The 21,769-nt window shown below is 27.0% G+C and overlaps 2 protein-coding genes and 1 long non-coding RNA gene across 4 annotated transcripts in view; 1 reads left to right on the forward strand and 2 right to left on the reverse strand.

Moving 5' to 3' along the window:
* Positions 1–333: 333 nt before the first annotated feature.
* On the reverse strand, positions 334–4,271 carry LOC114077288. Its single transcript, XR_003578421.1, has 2 exons — positions 3,541–4,271; positions 334–887 (listed from the first exon to the last, which is right to left on the reverse strand). It is a non-coding gene; the product is annotated as an uncharacterized LOC114077288 (long non-coding RNA).
* Positions 4,272–17,684: 13,413 nt separating this feature from the next.
* LOC107020542 (chlorophyll a-b binding protein 6A, chloroplastic-like) lies at positions 17,685–19,780 on the reverse strand. Its single transcript, XM_015220948.2, has 4 exons — positions 19,509–19,780; positions 19,120–19,222; positions 18,090–18,378; positions 17,685–17,998 (listed from the first exon to the last, which is right to left on the reverse strand). The coding sequence occupies exons 1-4, from the start codon at positions 19,700–19,702 to the stop codon at positions 17,844–17,846; spliced, it is 741 nt and encodes a 246-aa protein (XP_015076434.1). The 5' UTR covers positions 19,703–19,780; the 3' UTR covers positions 17,685–17,843.
* Positions 19,781–21,037: 1,257 nt separating this feature from the next.
* LOC107020334 overlaps positions 21,038–21,769 on the forward strand; it is a 7,154-nt gene continuing 6,422 nt past the window's right edge. Inside the window, exon 1 of one of the 2 annotated variants that reach the window (XM_015220653.2) lies at positions 21,038–21,189. In XM_015220653.2, coding sequence (XP_015076139.1) covers positions 21,187–21,189 — 3 coding nt within the window. In that variant the 5' untranslated portion in view covers positions 21,038–21,186. Of the gene's footprint in view, positions 21,190–21,226; positions 21,430–21,769 lie in introns of those variants that run through there. The other variant, XM_027917068.1, reaches the window with a different exon arrangement.

Here is a 21,769-nt window from a genome sequence, read left to right on the forward strand (position 1 = left end):
GGGGGGGGGGGGGGGTGATTGATATGTTGGTTAGGAAAAGCTGATTTCTATTCTTTTTCTTTTCTTAATTCCAAGAAGGAATATGGAGTATATTTTTATTATATGCATGCTTTTACTTTTCTTGAATTTTTGACCATGTTATATTCCCTAGTAAGTAGTAACCAACTAGAGTAAGAGATGGCCATAGAACATAGGTATTGTAAAAAGCCAAGTGAAATTTTTCCCCTTCTCCAACACATTATAATACATAGTACTTAATATATAATGGCATATTCAGAATTTTTAGCGATAGATTTTAAAATATTAAAAAGTAAATATTTATCAATGTTAAAGTGATTCAATATACATTATAAAAATATGTAGAAGTAATTTCGACTTTGTATGCATAGTGTATTTCAGTGAGAAATGTACGATCAATCTGACTAATTCAAATTCACATTAAATATAACTCATTAAAAGGAAAAACTCACTCTATCATGATTTCCTCTATTCTAAAAGCACAAATCGAAAGTTTCATTCAAGGATAAAAGGATGTTATCTATTTCACCACAAGCTAGAACAAAATAGAGTATTAAAAACCTAATATTAATCGATAAAACTATAGGTAAAACATTTCAAGGTAAGTTGCGAGGCATCAACAAAATGTTGTTGTTTATAAAGCCTCTTATTAGCTTTATGGGAGCGGGGGACAAATAATAACAACATCGACTCTATGAAGCCAGAATCAAATCAATCAAATTAAGAGATTTTAAGAAGTTATTGAATTGAGAAAGTGCATAAAACATAATGTAAAGTTGTAAATACATATTATACAAATTATTCTTGGATAGTGACTGAGCTAGCTAGCTCTGACCCTAAAAGAATCCCATAGTTTGTGTAGTTCGTACCTAGTTGAAAGCATGCATGATTTATATGTAAATATTTGTACATAAAAAATACTATGAATATGATAATATTTGGCTGAATACGAAATTAAAGAAATAAAGGAAAGGAAAGACTTTCAAAATTTGTAGACTAAAAAATAAAATATCACATAAATTAAGATGAAAATTTTCGTTGACGTCTTAATTTAAGTGTAGTAGTGTATTGTAATTTTTTTTTTTGAAACTTTTAGGGTTAAAACATGTCATATTCTAATTTTTGATGATTTTAAAAACTCTCATAGAATAAAATTATATGAGTTAATCTTCTCTCTAAATTTAAAATCATGACAAAATAAATTAACAAAAAAATAGTGTCACATAAATTAGAACAAACGATCAGTATTAACAATTTCTTTTAGAAATAAATCTAAATAAGTGTATCGATCATAAACTCAATCTACTTCTATTATTTTAACTTCAACTTTAAAGAGAGAATTTAAAGTTTAAGAAATTAAACTAGTTTAAGTATTTTAAAGGAAAAAACAAATTTTTCTCTCATAAAACTAAAAACTCTATTTTCTTTTCAAAGTAAAATTCATGTGCAAATTCAATTGATCATAATACATTTTTCAATTTTAACATCAAATATTTCATAAATAAAAATTTGTCTTTTTTTTTTCTTTCTGTTTTTGTTTCTTGTGTTAAGAGGTCAGAATCCAACATGTGACCCTACAATAATTTTCTACAAATAGAAGTAATCATCATTTTCTAAGACAAATTTGTGCAAACAAAAGAATGTCCTTCCAAACACTGTAAAATGTATAAAAGAGACAGGCCAGAATAAAATCTGATCAGTAATACATTAATTAGTTGTTCAAAAAACTAGGACATGAATGCAAAAGCTAACATTTAAAAAAAAGATACAAACATGAAATTAAATTAGTATCACACAAGATATATATACATGTATACCTTATGTAATACAATTTCAGTTTATCGAGAACAGTAATTTTAAAATAGAATGATATAAAGACCAAAAAAAAAAAGGATATAAGATGAGTAAGTATGAAGTCGATTCATTGTTAGTTTTATTATAATTAATCACATGCATACTATATATGTTGTTTTTCTTCTCTTCTTCATTATGTTCGATATATTCATTTCACTTTTAAATTTATTTTTCATACTTTATTTTATTATGTTTTATTTAAGTAAAAGGTCTATGAAATACATTAATCTTTACCTTCACTAGCCGTAATGTTACCTATACATTACAGTGTTCTTACCCCAATGATGAGATTATATCAAGTATGTTAGTGTTAGCAGAGATTGCTCAAGAGTGAAAGTTGTAAAACCTTTGTTCAAGGAATCCAAATTCTTAAGCCTCAAGATTTTCATCGTAAATTTTATGATTTTATTTATTGCATATTGTTTTTAAAAAGGGAGAAAAATAAATTATATTTTAATAGAAATAATTTAGTACTTTGAATTAAACTACTCAAATCTTCATAATTATAAATAATGCTTTTATAATAATATCCAAAGTAATAATTGAAAACACTTTGAGGTATTATTAAGACGTTTTGGTTGTTCATTGTTGTTACATATATGATTTTATTATTATTATTATCTTTAATTATAATCATAGAAAAAAATCCTTATAAATTCAAGAAAATTGCCTAGTGAAGAATATTTATGTTATTTGTTATTAATGAAGCAACTTAATATTATATATTCAAAACTTATAGTTTTGATGTGTTATGAGAACAGATAGAAAAATACAAATCTCAACAATGAGTTTTCATACTTCAAATTTAATTTCAAAACATTCAATTGAAACAAAGGAAAAAATTAACAAATCCAAATGCATATTCTTGTTTTTTTTGTTTATGTATCACGTGAATATGAGTCTCTCCCATGAGTCACACAAATGACCCTAATTACAGAACCCTATACCAAAAAATACCTCTCACTTAACAAGAACTAAAACCCTAAAACAAAAACATTACAACCTTCTAATAAACGTAATTTCACTTATTTTAATTTACCACTTTTTAAAACTTCATCAACAAAATATACCATTATAACAAATATTTATATATTTTAAGTTCATATAACTATAATTCTATAAACTCGTTGCAAAATAGAACGAAAGTTTTTTTAAATTTTCATTTATTTGCAAAATATCCTTAAAAAGTAAAAATACATTTTATAAAAAGTATAATTCTCTAGGTGACATAAACAAGAACATGTAGCATAGATTTGTGGTTATTAAAATTTGATGTTATGTTTTGATATGCATTTTACTACTAAGAAGTGAATGACTGTGAAAGAAAGTGTAAATTTATTCGGAAGAAAATTTTCAAAATCTGATGATCCAAAATCTCTGGTGAAATATGCTTAATTTAATTACTAGATTACTACTTTCAATAATCTATCTACTAATATCAAAGTTTCTTGTAGAATAATAACTACAAGAAAATCCAAACATTAGAATTTAATCAAAGGAAAATCAAAAATTCACTAAACATTACATATAGCAAATGAAAAAAAAGAAACAAACTTATTTTAAAAATAAATAAATTAAAAGTACATATATAGGAAGCAAATTAAGAAACCCTAATCATATAATCAATTATCATGATGTAAATTTAGAAAGTAGAAAGAATGTAAATACCTCTTGCAACTGAGGATGAAGAATTCTTCATCAATCACCATAACCTGGTTTAGATCTCAACATAAACAAATTAAATTAATAGAAAGAAAGAAAAAAAAGGTAACTTTATTGGACGAGATGATTACATATTTCAACATCATATACACGATATCGGAATATGCTTGGCTCCTCATACGCCATTCAACAAGGCCCATCGATATATTACGGTGAGCTTTGCAAATGGCATACAGGGAGCCAGGCATATACGTGTACACGACTTGTATCAGTACATATATACACACTCATATGTATATATTAAATTTTTAGCTCTTTAAATTCATAATCTACCCATGATCATATATATATTTTTTCAAAAATCAAGAAGATGAAGAAATATGAATTTAGAAGAGGAGAATAATGGTTTATCTAGTGAAAATAAAAATGAAATAAGAAATATAAATAAATGATCAAATTAGGGTCCTAATCAAATGGATCTTCAAACTCCACAATTTTTTAAAAAACTATAATTGTGTATGCAAGCATAAAACCATAAAAATAAAAATAAAATCTATAATTATGTATACAACCATAAAACCAACTAGATTCTTTTACTCATTTTTGTGTATCTAGTCAAAAAAAAAAAGTATTATTAACCCTTTTATAAAGGCACAAAACAAGCATAGCCTTGAGAAATTAAAATTTACAAGAAATAAGAAGAGAGATTTCATCTCTTGTGTGTTTTTTTTTCTTTTATGTTCTTTGAGAGAGAAAGAAGGAACTTTTGTAAGCTTGTTCTTCACCTACTAGATATATAGAGACATATAAAGAGGGGAAAATGGCCAAGTTCCTTTTGGTGGGGTTGGGGGGTGGGGTGGGGGGAGGGTTCAAATTTCATTTATATAATAATGACATCAAAAATATTTATATAGTCAAGTCATTTTTAAAAATAGTTAAACAATATATGCATATTATTTCAATTTTCAATTTATTTGATAGTGTTTGACCAGATACTGAATTTAAGAAAAAAAATTAAATTTGTGGCTCAAAATAAGTCACAGACTTATGCTTGACCAAAAATCATCTTATTAAAGGAAATAATTTTTTGTTAACAAACTAAAAAGGAAAGTATGTTATTGAATAAGTTACACTTGTTATGATATTGAGATCGAGTTTAAATCTCATTTATATAATAAAATAATGATGTCAACAATATTTATATAGTCAAATCACTTTAAAAAATATTCAAAGAAAATACTCGTGCGGTTTCAATTTATTTGGTAATATTTGATCAGATACTGAGTTTTTTAAAAAAAACTTATGATTTAAAATAAAATTGTACATATATTGTCTAAAAATCTTTTTTTTTTAAGAATTATAATATGTTTCAAACAATTCTTTTTTTAAAAAAAAGAAGTATGTCACTGAATTAGTTACACTTGTTATAACATGTTAAACAACACTAATAATTTTAAAACGTTTATATAGTAATAATATATATGACTTATATCCGTATAAGAATGGGTTAATATGTTTTTCATCCCAAATCAATTCCCTAAGCTATCTCTGAGTTGCGTATTAAGGTAAATCCAAGATCTAAAGTTATGAAATTGTATAATAATCTAACATAAAATTACAATAAAAATTCTAAGTATCCATAAATTAACTAATTATAACATGTTATTGTTCTGATCATATTACCATATAATAAGTCGATTAACTATCTTACTTTCAACAATATAAATCTCTTTATTTTCAGAAGAATTACTTTAATATTCCTTGTGTGATCGAATAATAATCGTACTACTTTTAATACTAACAATGTATATAACATAAACTCGGAAAATATCTTTCTCTCTTTCTCTCTCTTTCACTTTCCTTTTTTCTGGTCTCAAAGCAATGGTTGCTTTTCTACTCTGAAACTACTTTGTCTGCATGTGTTTGGAACAATATGGATTCCTCTCAACTTTCCTAATTTCTTTTTTCCTACTTTCTTTAAATAAACAATAAAGTTAAAAAATGAAAAAAAATAAAAAAAAATAAGAACATTACCCATAATTTATCTTCTCTGTTTTATTCTGCCCCCCCCCCCCTACTCCTATTTTATTCTTTTTATCTTCTGTTCTTTTTTTGTATATTATCAGTTTTACAACTAATCTAACCAATTATCAATATACTTTTATATACCTTAATTCTTGATATATCAACCGTTTAAATTATATGCATTGTCAATTTAAAATCCCCCCTTCATCAGATCATCTTCACTTGGTATATGGACGGTAATTTGTATCATTTTAATATTATAAATCACACATTTTAATACGACTTGTTTACAGATATCTTTTGAACAATTTTATAGTCTTTTAAAAAATACACTATTGATGAATATATTATATTTTAATTCGCGATTTATAAAAATTGATCATGAATTTTAAATTCTATATTTGTTTATGAATTAATGACATATTTAAATTAAAGTCTTACATAAAAAAAATAGTAGGAAGGAGAGAGGAGGAGTTGGCCATTAGCAATCTGCCTAATCAAATGTTTCGAATTTAAATATATAGTAGGTATATATAGAGTTACTTTTAGTAGCAACTACGCGCTTTATCTCCTGTAAAATGGGATTTTTTAATAAAAAATAAATTAGTCTGATTCCAAAAAAAAAAAAAACAGATTGAAAATATAAACCAACCATAAAAGAAAAGGAGAACAGTTTAGCAAGATGTAAAATATAGTCTAATTAATTTAGTACCATATACTATTTAACATAAGGTTTTGTTGTATATTATATATATAATTCAAGAATTAGGTTAAATTAGATAGCAAATTAAAGGTGACATTGCCAAGAAAGTGCATGGCAAGTGAGGAAGAAAATTTGCAATCATACTCTTAACTTTATTTGAATTTTTTTTTCTTTGAATGGTCAATATCTTATGAGAATCTTTTGCTGGCTATACAAGTTCACCAATAAAACTCTAGAGTTGACATCAATAAAACAAGCTAGTCAGGTTTATATGTGTGTGAACAGTTTTTGTCTATATTATGTTAGACCTTAGTGTGTGTTATAAATATATTAACCTCTTGCAAAACAAAATCGTTTATGGTGTGGTAGATATTTCTTTATCTTTATCGTTATTCATAGATTTCGTGTTTAAGTTCCTAATACAAGATTATTGACATTAAGGAGTAAAAAATTTTACACTAATTCAAATCTAATCGAACCTTAAAAACTTCCTTACCAACATTTGTTAGTATATAGTATTATTAGTATAGTTTGAACCATAAGAGAATAGAAGGTATCATATTACTTTTGAAAGCCATTTTCTTTACCAAGTCCTTATTGAATATATTATTTTTATTAAATTAGTGATTAATGCTTATTGTAAAAATTTATATATGTTAGTAAGCTTATAAGCGAATTGATTTTAGTATAAATCATTGGAACTCTTTTATTAAAACTTTTCCCTAGACCCCCTCCCTTACCTCCACTCGTCAACGATAATCTGGTTCTGACTCTGACCCAGACGCTCAATTTTTCTTTTTATTAAAGAATTTTTTTATTTTCAATACAAATTAGGATTTTAATGCGATTTCTAATTTATCTTACCTGAATATCAATACTAGACATGAAGCAAATTTTTTAATAAATATTAATCATAAATTTGAAAAGGACATCATGATTGTGTTTTGTGTGTGAGAGAGAGACATTTTTACATATAGATATGAAAGCTATAGCCTATGATTCTTGGTCAAATTAGGGCTAGGACATCATCATGCTTCATGTGCCTAAGAAATAAACCTATGAAATAATTAAATTTTTTTTGCAAAAAGAAAGTAGCTGTATTTCTTGTCCAAATATTTACCTAAATTGTCTTAAGGTTCCATTTGTATGCAAGTATATAGTCTGAGACTCATGATGATGTATTATTCTCAATTTCTCATACACACAAAGTTATAGAATAATAAAATATTAAGAAAAAATTATTAAATAAAGTTTGAAAAGAAATATATATGTCGATTTTATTCTTTATCTATGTGGAATTCATGAAAAGTTGTATTATAGGGACCCTCAAGATGTATTTACTTTTAATATTCAAGTGTATATAGTTAACATAAGTTCCAAATATCCTATTCGTATCTTAAAGTATTTAGTTTTTATGAGATCTTTATAAAAATAATCGCTGAAAAATTTTATAACTTTTTTCTGATCAAATTATATATAGTTATATGTATTTATCGGTAATTTTTAATCTAAGTGATTGGATGGGTGCTTAATTTAGATTAATTTCATCATTTAAAAATTTATTGGCTATTTTTAGTCTAAGTGATTGGATGGCGCTTAATTTTGATTCGTTAATTTATCGGGCTTAAGCCAACTCGATCGGGGGAGCAACCTTCCACACAAGTGTGGCACAAGATGCGCTGGTATTGCAAAAGCAGAAATGAGTTCACAACATTTGAATAAGCTACTCGATCAATCCCGGATCCATTCCCATAAGGCATTCATTCCCTTCATGTAAAGGAAGAGTAGAACAAAAGTAATCTCTGTGACACTGATTGTTCTTTCTACCTAAACGCGCGGCTTCTTTCATCAAAGATGGGTGTGAGCTAATTTTCTCGCTAAACCCCTTTTCTTACTGAAGAGCCCAATCATAGTCAAAAGCGTAAAAGAGAGGATTTGCAAGAAAAAGTCGAATAGATTGACATACGAGCAAAAGTCTTGGAAGAGTGAGCGGAAGAAAGAATATTTTTTAATAAAGAAGTCGATTTTCAAACTCACTTAAGACCGTTCTTGATCCCCCACTTTACTTCTATCCCATTCCTTTCGACTCGCAATCAAAATAGTCGTACAATCGGATAGTTGAGTTAGAAGGCGAATAATGATCGAACTATCAAAGAGATCCGCTAACAAAGAATTAGGAGTTATAACATTCATAAAGGAAAGAAAAAAACAATATAGGAACTTCAACTAAGAAAGAAGAAGAACAAAAAGAATTGCTTAAGTAAGATAGTTACCAGGGTACGATCAGTTCACACGGAGGATCGCCCTCCCAATTCGAAGTTTTTCCTGGAAGTTTCAATCTTGTTGACTATGGCAACAGTCGAGACTATCGCCTATGTACTCTATCCTCTCTCCTTTTTCTCTTACTTATTTCTCCACGTATCTACATTACAAAATGTATTTTGGTATCAAAGATACATACATACATCAAAAGATATACGTTGACTCTCTCGCTTGACTCTTCTTTTTCCATGTATGTGTATTTCAAATGTATCTGGTATCTAATATCATTAATACAACTATCTGACTTAAAATTTAGTACGAAACAATTATTAATTAGTAAGACAACATGTAATTATATCAAACTAAGGAGTGATTGATAGTTATCATAGATGTATTTGTATAATTTAGTTTTACATTAAGTAAAAGACATTAAAAACAGAAAAAAAATACATAATTACTAATTGTATCACTTAGTTACTCGTATATTATATTATACTTGTATTCTTACTTCGTATTTGACACAATGTGATTCTATCATATATTTGCTACTTAAATAAAAGGGGATCAAAACCATATACTTCAATCCAAATAAAGGTTAGATTAATAAATTAATCAAAGTTCAAAAGGATTACAGAGAAAATATAATTAGATACACACTTTATCTCTAATCTTCTACTAAATCATCTATAACTAATAATTTTTTTAATAATCCATCACTAAATAATGTCACTGTTTAAATTTAAAATTTATCCAATAAGTGTAGTTTCTTTTTAAGTAGTGTGTACTGTTATTCAATTGATGTGATGCTAATAATAATACAAAATTCCAAAATATATACAGCTTTCATATGACTTTATATACTGAAGGTTACATTTAACATAGAATTATTATAATTAATATATAAAGATAACATAAAGTGTAGATTTTCTTGCAGAGAAAAGGGATTTTAAATGGGCCAAAATAAAATGATAAGATATGATAATGATGTCTCTGTTTTAAAGAAATAAAAATATTAAAAAACATGAAAGCTACTTATATGCCACACATCAGCAAATTGACATAAAGATACACACTTTTATAAAGTTACAATTATATCTTATTATGTAGAAAAAGATGAACAAATTGAATTAAATCTAAGACATAATGATGAAAAATATTATTTCTCATTATAGTTGTGAAAAGTTCATTTAAAATCTTTTTGACCAAGAATTTGCTTTCGGTTCCCCAATTCATTAGTTTATTTTATTTTACGATAGTATTTTTCCGTTTTTTAAGTAGAGATATTAGATTCAAGTTTTAAATTTAATATTTTATTAAATTTAAATTAATTAAGTCTCGATATAAATTTTAATTTACAATATAAGAAATCAAAATAAAATATGCTCTCTTTTAAGTTTCTGTTGAATATAATCAACTATTAATAGTGTGCTCTCTAACGACTTAAACTTTTAAATGAAATAATCACACACTTTAATATGATATCAAAGTAGACAGAGATTCGGATGAGATCGAGTCTCCCTTCCGTATAAATGTGTTTATAAATTAGTAAGTTGTTATTGAATATAACCAACAAATTTATCGCTTTCGACTAATTTAGAGGATAAATATGTATTAATTAATTTGATCGAGTAAGTTTCCTTGTGTATGTGATCCTCTTTATTTTTATTTTTCATTTTGATTTTTCATTAACCATTCAATATTTATTCTGTGACGTAATTAATTTGTATTTGTATTTCATAAATTTCATTTTGGAGGATAAAATATTTTTACGAACCACCATTTTATTCTCAAAGCTAAATTCAAAACGTCTAATATACTTACTAATCTTTTAGAATAAATTAACCTCACCTATTTTTCCTTACAATGATTATGGTCAAACTTTAATTATTTCTGGAGCCCATTATTAATTAAAGTATATATATATGAGGCCAAAAAAATTGCACGTATCAATGAAAATAACTAAACAGAAAGTCAAAGTTAGTTGGTATGACAAGAAAGAGAGAAAAAATATAATTCCAAAAACCTTCCATGCTAATTATTTTAACTAACAAGTAGTAACATGATTCATCTTCGAAAAATCGTGATAATGTGGTAAATAATCTTTTTTTCAATATCCAAAAAATTTTTCTATTTAAATCTTTTAAATATAAATCGACTTCAAAATGAAATGTTGTACTCAAAGTGCACAAGACTTTCTATTACAATTTCATATTCAAGGTCTTATTCTATATCAAAATTCAGATTCTAGCTCTCAATAGATGTATCGAACACCAAATAAAAAAAATTAAAATTATTATAATTTAGAAAAGGTTGAAAAATGAAGCTAATGATATGATTAACATAACAAAGGACATGAGAGACACACACATAGTTTGTTCCCACCAAGGACAAAGAATAATTTTGCATTTGTCAATTGAAAGTACTTTAAGGAATGAGTTGACACCATTATAATTTAGTTGAATTGAAGACAATATTTTATACCATAAGGTCTTGTTAAATCAAATTTTGCAAAGTGATAAGACTGGTAGGGAAATACATCTAACTTTTTATTAATTATTTGACGTACATACTTATCAACACAATAGTAAAGTCATTAAAAAGAGAGAATTTAAGATAGGTCACAATTAAAGTTGTTATTTTATTGTGTTTAGTTTAAGTATGAGGTTCGATTCTCATCCTATCTTTTTCTTCTTCTTTTACAAAAAAATATTTCTCTTTTTTGCTTTAATTTTAATTTCGCCTTTTTATATAGACTAAAAATTAGAATACAACAAAATAGGAGAGGACCTAAAATGAATTTGATCGAGTCGATCGAACTCATAACCTCAAATGTTAATGATGATCCTTTCTCGTGTTCACAAGTCTTAACAATATTTAAAATTATAAATGTGTTTGACTTTAATAGTATTTTTCAAGAGTAGACATCATCGTATCTAACTAAACATCAAAATTAATTCATTAGACGAGAATTAATTTCTACGATTATATAACGGGATAATAACTTATTCTCTCAACCATATGAGATAAGAGTAGTATAACAAATATACCCCTTTAGTGTAAAGACTCTTATAGCGTTGAAGAGTTTTTTTTAGTTTTGTTTTTTGGCATAGAAAATATATAATTCCAATAAATATTTATCTAGTGCCTTTAGTATAGGAGTACTTGTTAGGATCGAATTCACACACACTAGATAAATGAAGAACACAAGAACTTTCAAGAGAAAGAGATGAGAGATCTAGAGAGAGAAAGAGAAAACCTAATATTTCGTAGTAACACCCTGTGAGTAAACTTCCACGGCGGTGAGGTATATTTATATTAACAGTACTCAACTATTAATGACCTATCTTCAGAAAATACTCAAGTCGTAATTTTTTTTTTTTTGATGTCTTTAGAATTTAATTTGCTATTTGTAAAATTCTTTTATCAAGTACGCAATAATGATAAGATTCTAAATATAAAGACCCCGCAAATTATATACCACCAAACAGATATAAAGTAACAACAAATATAATCATATATACAAATGAACCAAAATGGAAAAAAATAAATTCTAACTCTCTACCTCAAATCCATAACTATTTAGGGAATTCTTTTTACATATTGTGACATAATTTTACAATATGGTCAAAATATTCTGTCTCAATTCATCAGATCACATAAAATTTTTACATGTTGAGTCAAGAAAACCCCTTGAGATTTTCAGATATTATTGGAGCTAATAGAAAAAAAATCCTAATTTATTTTTCAATTTTTTTAAAAAAAATTGCATATAAGACCAACACAAAAGTCAAAAAAAATTGTACAGAGGATATGTTGATGAATACTACATGACATTCAACAAAGTAATTTTCAAGAAAAGACATCCTTTGAGCAAAATCATGCACCTGCTAGGAATGTTTTTTTTTTCTATAAAATTTTTTTTTCCCCTTTAAACAGTTTTTAGTAATACTAACTAGAAAATAAATTAAGAATAATTATTATTATTATGCTATGAGGTCATAAAAACTTTCAAGAGAATGGATTAAGCTAGCCTTGATTATACAATATCACTAATGAAATATTTAACAAGGAATTTATTATTTTACTCAACAGTGAATTTATTATTTTATATTAACTTGAGATCTTCGTAAATACCTATGATCAAGTTTTAAATCTCAGATCAGTCTTTGTGCTTATAGATAGGTATTATAAACTTTTATAATCAATTACTAAACAGAATTGGAGATGAACATTTATCATTTATATATAAGGTAAAAATTATTATTAACAGCCTCTTAAATTCATCACTAAAACTTTTATGATATATTTCTAAACATTTGAACGTATGATAAAATATTTTTTTTTTATTCAAATATTTTGCGTGTATTCTCAAACTAACCAACCTTTACAATTAATGTCCACTTCTATGCATTAAATATAAAATAATTTCCTTTGATTAAATTAAATAAATAAATACCCTCAAAACTGATAAAAACAAGAACATTTTCGGTCCAATAATACCACAAAATTAATTTGGTTCTTATGAACTCCCTACATTACATATTAACTCTGATGTTTTACCTAAAGTTAAATTTGATTAATCCTTAAAATTAATTAAATATTTTTTAAAATTATAACTAGAAAAATATATATATATATATATATATATTAACAAAAATTATATAATTTAATTCTCGAAAAGTGGAATAAATTAACTAATATGAGATCGAGAAAAAAATTACTACTAAAATACTTAGGTTTTAATTTATTTTATTTAAAAAAATGGTGGTGTGGTGGAATACATCATTATTAAAATATTGACCAACCATAGGGATGAATCATGATCTAGAAAAGGCTGCAAAAAAATTACACACAGAACAGGAAAATTGAAAGAGAAGGAGAAGAAAAAGAAGTTTAAAAAGTATATATTATTAAAAATGGAAATTTTTTTATCGTATAGTGTGTTGGAAGGAACAAGTGTGGGAATAATATTGTCAGATATATACATATTCAAATTGTTTTTGTAGGACTAGTGCCCCCTAAACCCCCACCACCACTAAATATTTTTTTTTCTCATCGTTTAAATTTTTAAATAAAATAATCATACGCTTTAATATAATATCATGTTAATTTTAACGTGATATCATATCTGAGTTTATTATAAGTTTTGAAGAATATTGATTGAGTTAGGTGCTCAAGCACGCAAGATTCTGAATTGGAAAATATATATACATATATATTTAGGAAACAAAGATGTTAATAAAATAAATTATTTGAATAATATAATTTTATTTTATTTTACTTTATGGTGGTCAGCATTCAGCTATAGTAATCAACAAATGAGAGCTTAGTTTAATGGTGCGTGCTGTTATTATTCATGACTTCAAAGTGCCTCACATAAATTTTTATTTTCTTTTTTTTAAAAATAATTTATAGAGAAAAAGAAATGAAGATTGTTTTTATAGTAAGTAACAATAATAATAACATATTCATAATAATTATGTTAAAAGGGTACGGAAAGAATGATGTTGAGATAGGTTTAATACTCTCATTTTGTGAGAAATTTATCGTCGATAGACTCTCAAATCAAATCGACTAAAACATACCAAAACACTATGTGTACATAGGCATAGATCCTTATTATTTTTTAATATGTGTGTCAATTTAAAAATGATTAAATAACTAGGGACAAAAAGAATAATAAACTTTTAGCTAGCTTAATCTTCAACTTTCATATCCCTTATTTAAATTCATGTTATCGATAAACTATTGCAGTTGAATCATATCTTGTCTAACCGCATATTTTCAATATATTTTTAGCATACATATACATATCTTCATACATGTCAAACTCTCTCACTAGCGCATTCATGTATCTCATATTTACATGTGTATATGCATTATTTCTGTAACACTTCATTCATTTTGTTAATCACCAAAATCGTATATATATATATATATATATATATATATTATATATTATCATTCTTAATTCAATCTCATTTAGCTGTACATTCATATGTTTATTTTAACGTTCTCATTTTATCTTCTAAACGTTCACTTCTTAATCGAACAATATTCATATTTTGTGCTTCTTAATAGGTGAAACTTGAAATCTTCTTTAAATATAAATATAATTACTTATATTAACAATAATATAACTTAAACAATATTTATGTTATGGCACAACAATAAATAGCTTTTATGGCGACGAATATGCATACTACTAAATAGTACTAAAACGCTTACTGATACTCATTAATTATCATTTGATCAAATGTCATTATGATTTGAAAAATATTTATAAAATTTCTTTATATTATAAAAACATATTTAATAATAATTAAATTATTATATAAATTACCGTTCAAAATCATTTTTTTATGTGATTCAATAATGAATGAGAACAGTAGTAATTAATATTGGCAGGAGAGTCATGTGCCTACCAGAAACTCCTACTATATAGTATCATTCGATTAATTAATTTCTGATAGATTTATGTGTTTGTTGTATGCATGTGTTATTTACACTTTTTTGACTATTCTACCAACTTGCAACTCCCTCGAAGTTAGCTGTGAACAGTCACGCATGATTGTAAGAATTTTGAAATTAGTTACGGGACGATACTCGAGTTAGTTGAGCAAGTGATCGATCGTTATATAGAGAATATTAAGTTTAAAATTTTTTACATGTTCTCTCGCTTAAGTTTATAGTAAGAGGCTTGTCTAGTACATTTACTCTCTACTATAATTTGCGAGGCATCATTGTACTGGAGCCAGAGTTAGAGCTAGTAGCCACATGTTGGTTTAGTCGAATTTGTTCAAATAATATATTTATTTTTAACACAATTTATGAGTTGTATTCAACAAATTTTTTGTATCCAACAAATAAAAGCTATAAACATTTGATTATGTTACGACTTACGACATAGATATGAGCTGCTGAATGAATCTTTTAAAAGATATTTTCAAGCTTTGAATTAATCTCAATAAATATGATTTATAAATGGTTACAAAAATAACACATCTCTAATATAATTTATGAATCGTATTCAATAAACATATTGATATCATATTCAATTCATAGAGTTATAAATCAAATACAATTTTAAAATACTCTAATAATGCACATTGAAAGATAGAAGAGATGTGAATGATGGAGTATTATGCTCTTAACACATAATCAACCGCGATTTACAGGCAAAAAAAAGTACTCAAATGGATACATTTTTATTTTATAAATTAGGAATATTTTATAACTAAATTTGATTTCTACTATTTTTTTATATTTCTAATATATCTTAGATTGATTTAAGGAAAGTGTTGGACCTATTACGATATAGAGAAGTCAATCATGAAATTGACTTATTAGTTTATCGATATTGGATTGTAGTATTAACGGTAGGCGAACCAATTATAATTTTATAATTAACGGTTTATCTATTTTGGTCGAGCTTATAGTAAGAGACCAAGAGGCTTATCTAGTGCAATTTTCTCTCTAGTGTGATTTGCGGGACATCATTGTAATGGAGCCGGGGGCAGAGCTAGTAGCCATATGTTGGTTCAGTTGAGTCCATTGAATTTTGCCTAAATAATATATATATGTTAGTAAATTTATTGAATATGTAAATATATATTTAAGATCAAATTATTATCACTTAAATCGCCTTTTACATCGAGATCTTAGTTTCACCTCTACTGAAGCGACTAAGATTTACCTAATACTGACTCGCTCGTATGAAAAAAAAAACTAGTGGTAAAACACTCTTAACTTGTATATAGGGTTGGTTTTCTGTTACGCAAAATTTAATATTACAAGTTAAATTTTTTTTAATAGAATATTTTATGCAATACAAATTTAAATTAATCGGATCAATAAATATATAAAAAGAAGTGCGCCGCTTATACAAGTGAGGTTCCAGTTTCTTTTTTCTTTTGTGTCCCTAAAACTTATGCCCCTATAATTATATCAAGTACATACATACAGCTACTTCTAAAACCCTAATTATATTCCCTATAATTAATAATTTAATTATTCTGAAGTATTATTGTATTAATAATTAAATAATGGACTAATAGAAACACAAATATGTTTCATTTTCTAACAGCTTTTCTGTTGCACTCTTGCACGCCCACACTTTTTGATTTAGTTCCCAATGATTTTTGTCAGCCTTTTTTTAAAGTTTTACATTAAGCTTTTTTTTTTTTGTAAAAGAAAAAGAATATAAAAAGAACTTTAAATCATGTACTTTTATAAAAATAATTTTCATTTAGTTATATTTAGTTTTCAATGATGACTCTCTATGGTTTATACAATGTAGACCAAAATCAAGAAGTTAGTGTAACAGGTCCATGCATCTAGTTAGGTCACACAAATTAAATTTGTCGTGTTTTAGATTTAAATTCAAAAGATACCTTCGTAATTGAATTTGAATTCATTCTTATAAGCTCAGGTTCGTAATTTTCTTCTTTCATTTTTATATGGATTTATAATTATAGTATAACAGAAATAATTTTTAACGGTAATAAATACACTTGTTAACAAAAAGTGATAAAGTTTTTGCTGGTATTAGTTAATTGTCATTGAATTCAGTGTCACCATAGGCTTTAGGGACATTTACAAAGAGTGTTAAATGTCGCTAAAAATTAGTGACAATTAAGTTATCATTGTTAATTAATTGCCGTCAGAAATAATTTCTTTTATAGTAAATGTGCGCTACTTCTTCAGAAACTTGCTAGTTAATCCTTATTTTTGTTCGAAAAAATGAATTGAAATGGTATTTACCATTTAAATTGAATGAAAATCATTTTTTGCTCCATCAGTAAGTAATTATAACTTAAGCTCAAGCACAAAATTGACTCTCTTTATATAAAAATAAATCTCAAATTTCACTTGATTCAAAAGAGAGCTATGAAGCAAAAAAAAGTTTAACTAGCTAAAGTGAGAACAAACTATATATAAGCCAACAATAATTTAATATCCTTTGTAATTTGAATAGTAGGACATATTTATACGATTTAATTGAATTTATTACTTTCGATATGAACCATATATATACATGTGTGTTGGGTTCTTTTGCGCTTGTGAGCACATATTTGTAAATCTTGCAATATAATATAAGTATTGTACTTCCAAAATTTTCGTAACTCTGATAAAAATTTAATCAAGTTTAAATCATAAATTCATATCCGAATAAAATGGATATTAGATAGATATATCATGCATAGACAAAGGATACACAAAAAGTCCATTTCATTACAAGACTATATGAGTACAATATGGGAGAGTTTTACAAGGTGTTCTTTTTTTGGCTAATATACTATATGCTAAATAGTATAATTTAATTAGGGAAAATGCCTTTAGGGATAATAACATCCCCAATGTTGTTGTGCCATGGGTCAGCCAAGTGAGTTGCCAAGTTCTCCAATGGTCCTGTTCCTGGATATGCTGACTGTTGTACACAAAATCCCACAAATGCCAACAATGCAAGACGACCTAATCACAGATAATCGAGATTGATATTGTCAGCATGTATAACTTAAATCCGTAAATACAATAAGAGGAAGGTGTGAGTTAGTATTCTAACCATTCTTGATTTCCTTGACTTTGAGTTCTTCAAATTTAGCAGGGTCTTTAGAGTAACCCAATGGGTCAAAAGCCCCACCAGGGTACTTCTTCTTTTCTGAATCTTTTTCCATACTCCTTTGGTGTTCTACAAAGGCTATGGCTAGAAATTCAATAGCCAAAATAGTAGGAAGTGTTCCCCATGGAACAGGCTGGCCCAAATATGTAGCTTGTCCACCAGGAATGGCTGCCCACTCTTGGGCCTTGACCCAATTACCTAAGCCCAATGCCTCTGGTACTATGATTCCTGGCTGCAAAAATTGTTCATAAATATAAAATAAAATATATGGTAGAAAATTTAAAATAATATAGACAGAGAAATTGGTTAATGTAATGTAAAAGTCTCTTCTTAAATATGTATATTTTTCTAGCATTGTTTGTATATCTCTTTCAAAATGTGTATATTTGTATATCTTGTTAGAATTGTTTGTAAATCTCTTCGAGGGTCTTTTGGGTAACCATTTCTCTACCTCTCAAGGTAGGGATAAGCTATTAAGGACTGTATACAAACTATTGTCCCCATAGTTCAGATTCTACTCGTGGAATTACACCGAGTGGTTATTGTTGGTGTTTGTAAATCTTTCCCAAAATGTGATGTATTATAGAGAGGTGAAATCAAGAAATTTGCTAACAATTTTCAAGATTTAACATATATGTATAAAAGTAATATTTTACCTATATACGACAAATTTTTGACAAATTTAGCACATATATTGTGTAAGACTTTTATTGATTTCAGTTAATTTTCTTTCAGTAAAAAGAGTTTAACTTCTATGTATTCACGGTGTAACCGAAGGGCATCACTATTATACTATAGGATAAAGATCTCCCACATAAAGTGGAATTAGTTAAGAATTTATAAAATAAAAGAAATTACCAGCTACAACATGGTTAATATAATAGTATTATTATATGTTATCAATCTATATAAGTTAAAATTTTTCATAAAATAACAAAGCTAAAAAAGGAGTATTAGAGAAAAAGAAGCTTACAACAGCAAGCATAGCCCATCTACAATGAATAAGTTCAGATTCTTTGTATCTTTCCAAATTTTCTGGTACTTCTCCAAAACCAAGTGGATCAAATCCGAAATCTCTGCATTTGTATATAATATATACAAAATTAAAACTAGAATAAAATTGTAACACAAATTTATTATACAAATATTTCCTAGTTAAAAATATTCACCAATTAGCCATCCTTAAAAATTATTCAATTTTCCAAACAAGTGTCATTCTTTTTTGATATGTTACCATCACACATTTCAAAAATTAAGTTATCCAACTTTAATGCCTATCAAACCTACTAATTATAAATCAAATTAATTAACATGTTAGGCTATATATGTCACGTAAAATGAAATAAAGAGATTATTATGTACCCGGGGGCTGAGCCGTCGAGGTAGGATGGACGAGGCTGCCCGGGCATCCAATCGGCCGACATGCTGAACCTTGACGTGTCGTTGGTAACTCCGGTGGATACCGGCAACGCGGTGGCGAATTTAGACTTGGAAGAAGAGAGAATAGAGGGGTAAACAGGTGCAATTCCATAACTCATCAATGTGTTAGAAGCCATTTTTTTTTTAGGTTAATTTAACAAAAAATTGGAGATGAGTAGAGAATAAAATAGAAAATGAATATGAGAATGGGAAAAAAATGGTGTAAATTGTGGTGAGTATAAGGAAGGAATTTGAGATATAGGCAAATCTAAATGTAGATTATTATTGGTTAAGGAGAATTGTTTGTGTTTTGTGATTGGTCCATGTGGAAGATGAAGTGGATATTATGATGGTGATTTTGTGGCTAATGTTTATTCTAGTTGGAAAAAAATATCGAAGATTTTAAATAAGAAAATTCATTTTTTGTGATTTCGAGTATAAGTTTTATTAACAGCAAAATAAAGATGCGTTTCAATAATGTTATTAGATAGATGTACTTATTATTATTCATCAATATAAGTATAAGATATAAGCTTCTTTATTGAAATTAGATTAGGTAGACAGATTGATAATGGTATTTAAATTTGTGTCCTACAATTTTAACACATTTTGTTAAGTCATACTATAAATTGCTTAAAGGTTTCTTGCAATTTCACTAGTGAAAATTGACACTTCGGAGCATTGACTATTTTTTAATTATTGAGATCATGTTAGATATTATAATTTGTTGAGTTTTCATAATAGTAGGGGGTAGAAAATTAGTCTTTTATATGTCGATAATTCTATATCATTATATATGAGTTATATTCATTTTTTCTTAATGAAATATTAGATTTTATGCAATATAGTTTTAATAACATGATAGCACATGTGTGAAGTTCCAAGCTGATAACGTAAATAAGTACTATAAAAAATAATTTTTTATCGCCATGACTATCAGTTTGATAAAATTTATTCACGAGATAGTATTTTGAGATGCCATAATTTTAAAAGTGAATGACATAGTTTAAATAAAAAAATAAAATATTTTTGTTTAATACAAACGTCACGTTTAGAGACAAAAAGGGCGTAGTAGCAAACATAAACTTTAGCGGACTGAAAATAAGCATAGTTAAAGAAGCCCAGATAATCTTTTCAATTGAAAGATCTGTTTATTCAATTGCATCTTGAGATTATGTAACTTTAAAAGTGAACGACAACGTTCAAACAAGGAAAGATTTTCACTAGATACATACGCCACCCAGAGACAAAAGAGGGTATAAGTCGAGAGAAATTTTAGTGAGTCAAAAATAACTTAAGTCTAAAGAAACTCGAATAATTCAGAAACACTCCCTACCAATTTTTTACATCATAACACTCGAAATCAAAATCTTTAAACAAGTAAAAAGCACAAGATGCGATATCGAACACCAAATAGGATGTAGTGTAGTAAAAATTTAGAGACTACAAGTTTCATTTCTCTCATAAATAATAGGGGTCAAATTGATATACTCTCAAACTTAAAGGGCCAATTCTTATTTTGTCACCTGAAAACCGACATTTAGCTTGAAGAAACCCCACAGCCAAAGATCAATTTTTTGGACAAGAAGAAGACGACGAAGAATCACCGACGATAGACACTATGGTTTGTTCTTAGTGTTTTCCTTTGATTGTTTCAATTTATTGTGAATACTCATTTTGCATTCTTGAATTTTGCTTATCAATTTTGATCTTTGTGTGTGTTTCAGTGTAGATATATGCCATAATTTTATCTAAATTTTACTTCTCATATGTCTAGTTGATTTGGGTATACTTCAGTTCCTCTGTATAATCCTGGAAATGCTTATTTGGGGGTGGAAGTGATGTATGTGTGTGTGTGTTTTAGGTATATAAAATAATTTTATCTCCATTTTGCTTCTCATATATCTAGTTGATTTGGGTGTACTTCATTTAGTATTTTTGATTCTGGAACTTCTCATTTCGGTTGTGGGGATGATGTGTGTGTGTTTCAATTTTATCTCAGTTTTACTTCTCATATGTCTAGTTGATTTGGGTAATACTTCAGGTCCTCTGTATAATCCTGGAACTGCTTATTTGGGGGTGGAAGTGATGTATGTGTATATGGCATAATTTTATCTCTTTGCTTCTCATATATCTATTTGATTTGGGTGTACTTCATTTAGTCTTTATGATTCTGGAAATGCTCATTTGGGGGGGGGGGGGGG

The sequence above is a fragment of the Solanum pennellii genome, chromosome 5, assembly GCF_001406875.1.
Source record: "Solanum pennellii chromosome 5, SPENNV200".
Taxonomy (NCBI): domain Eukaryota; kingdom Viridiplantae; phylum Streptophyta; class Magnoliopsida; order Solanales; family Solanaceae; genus Solanum; species Solanum pennellii.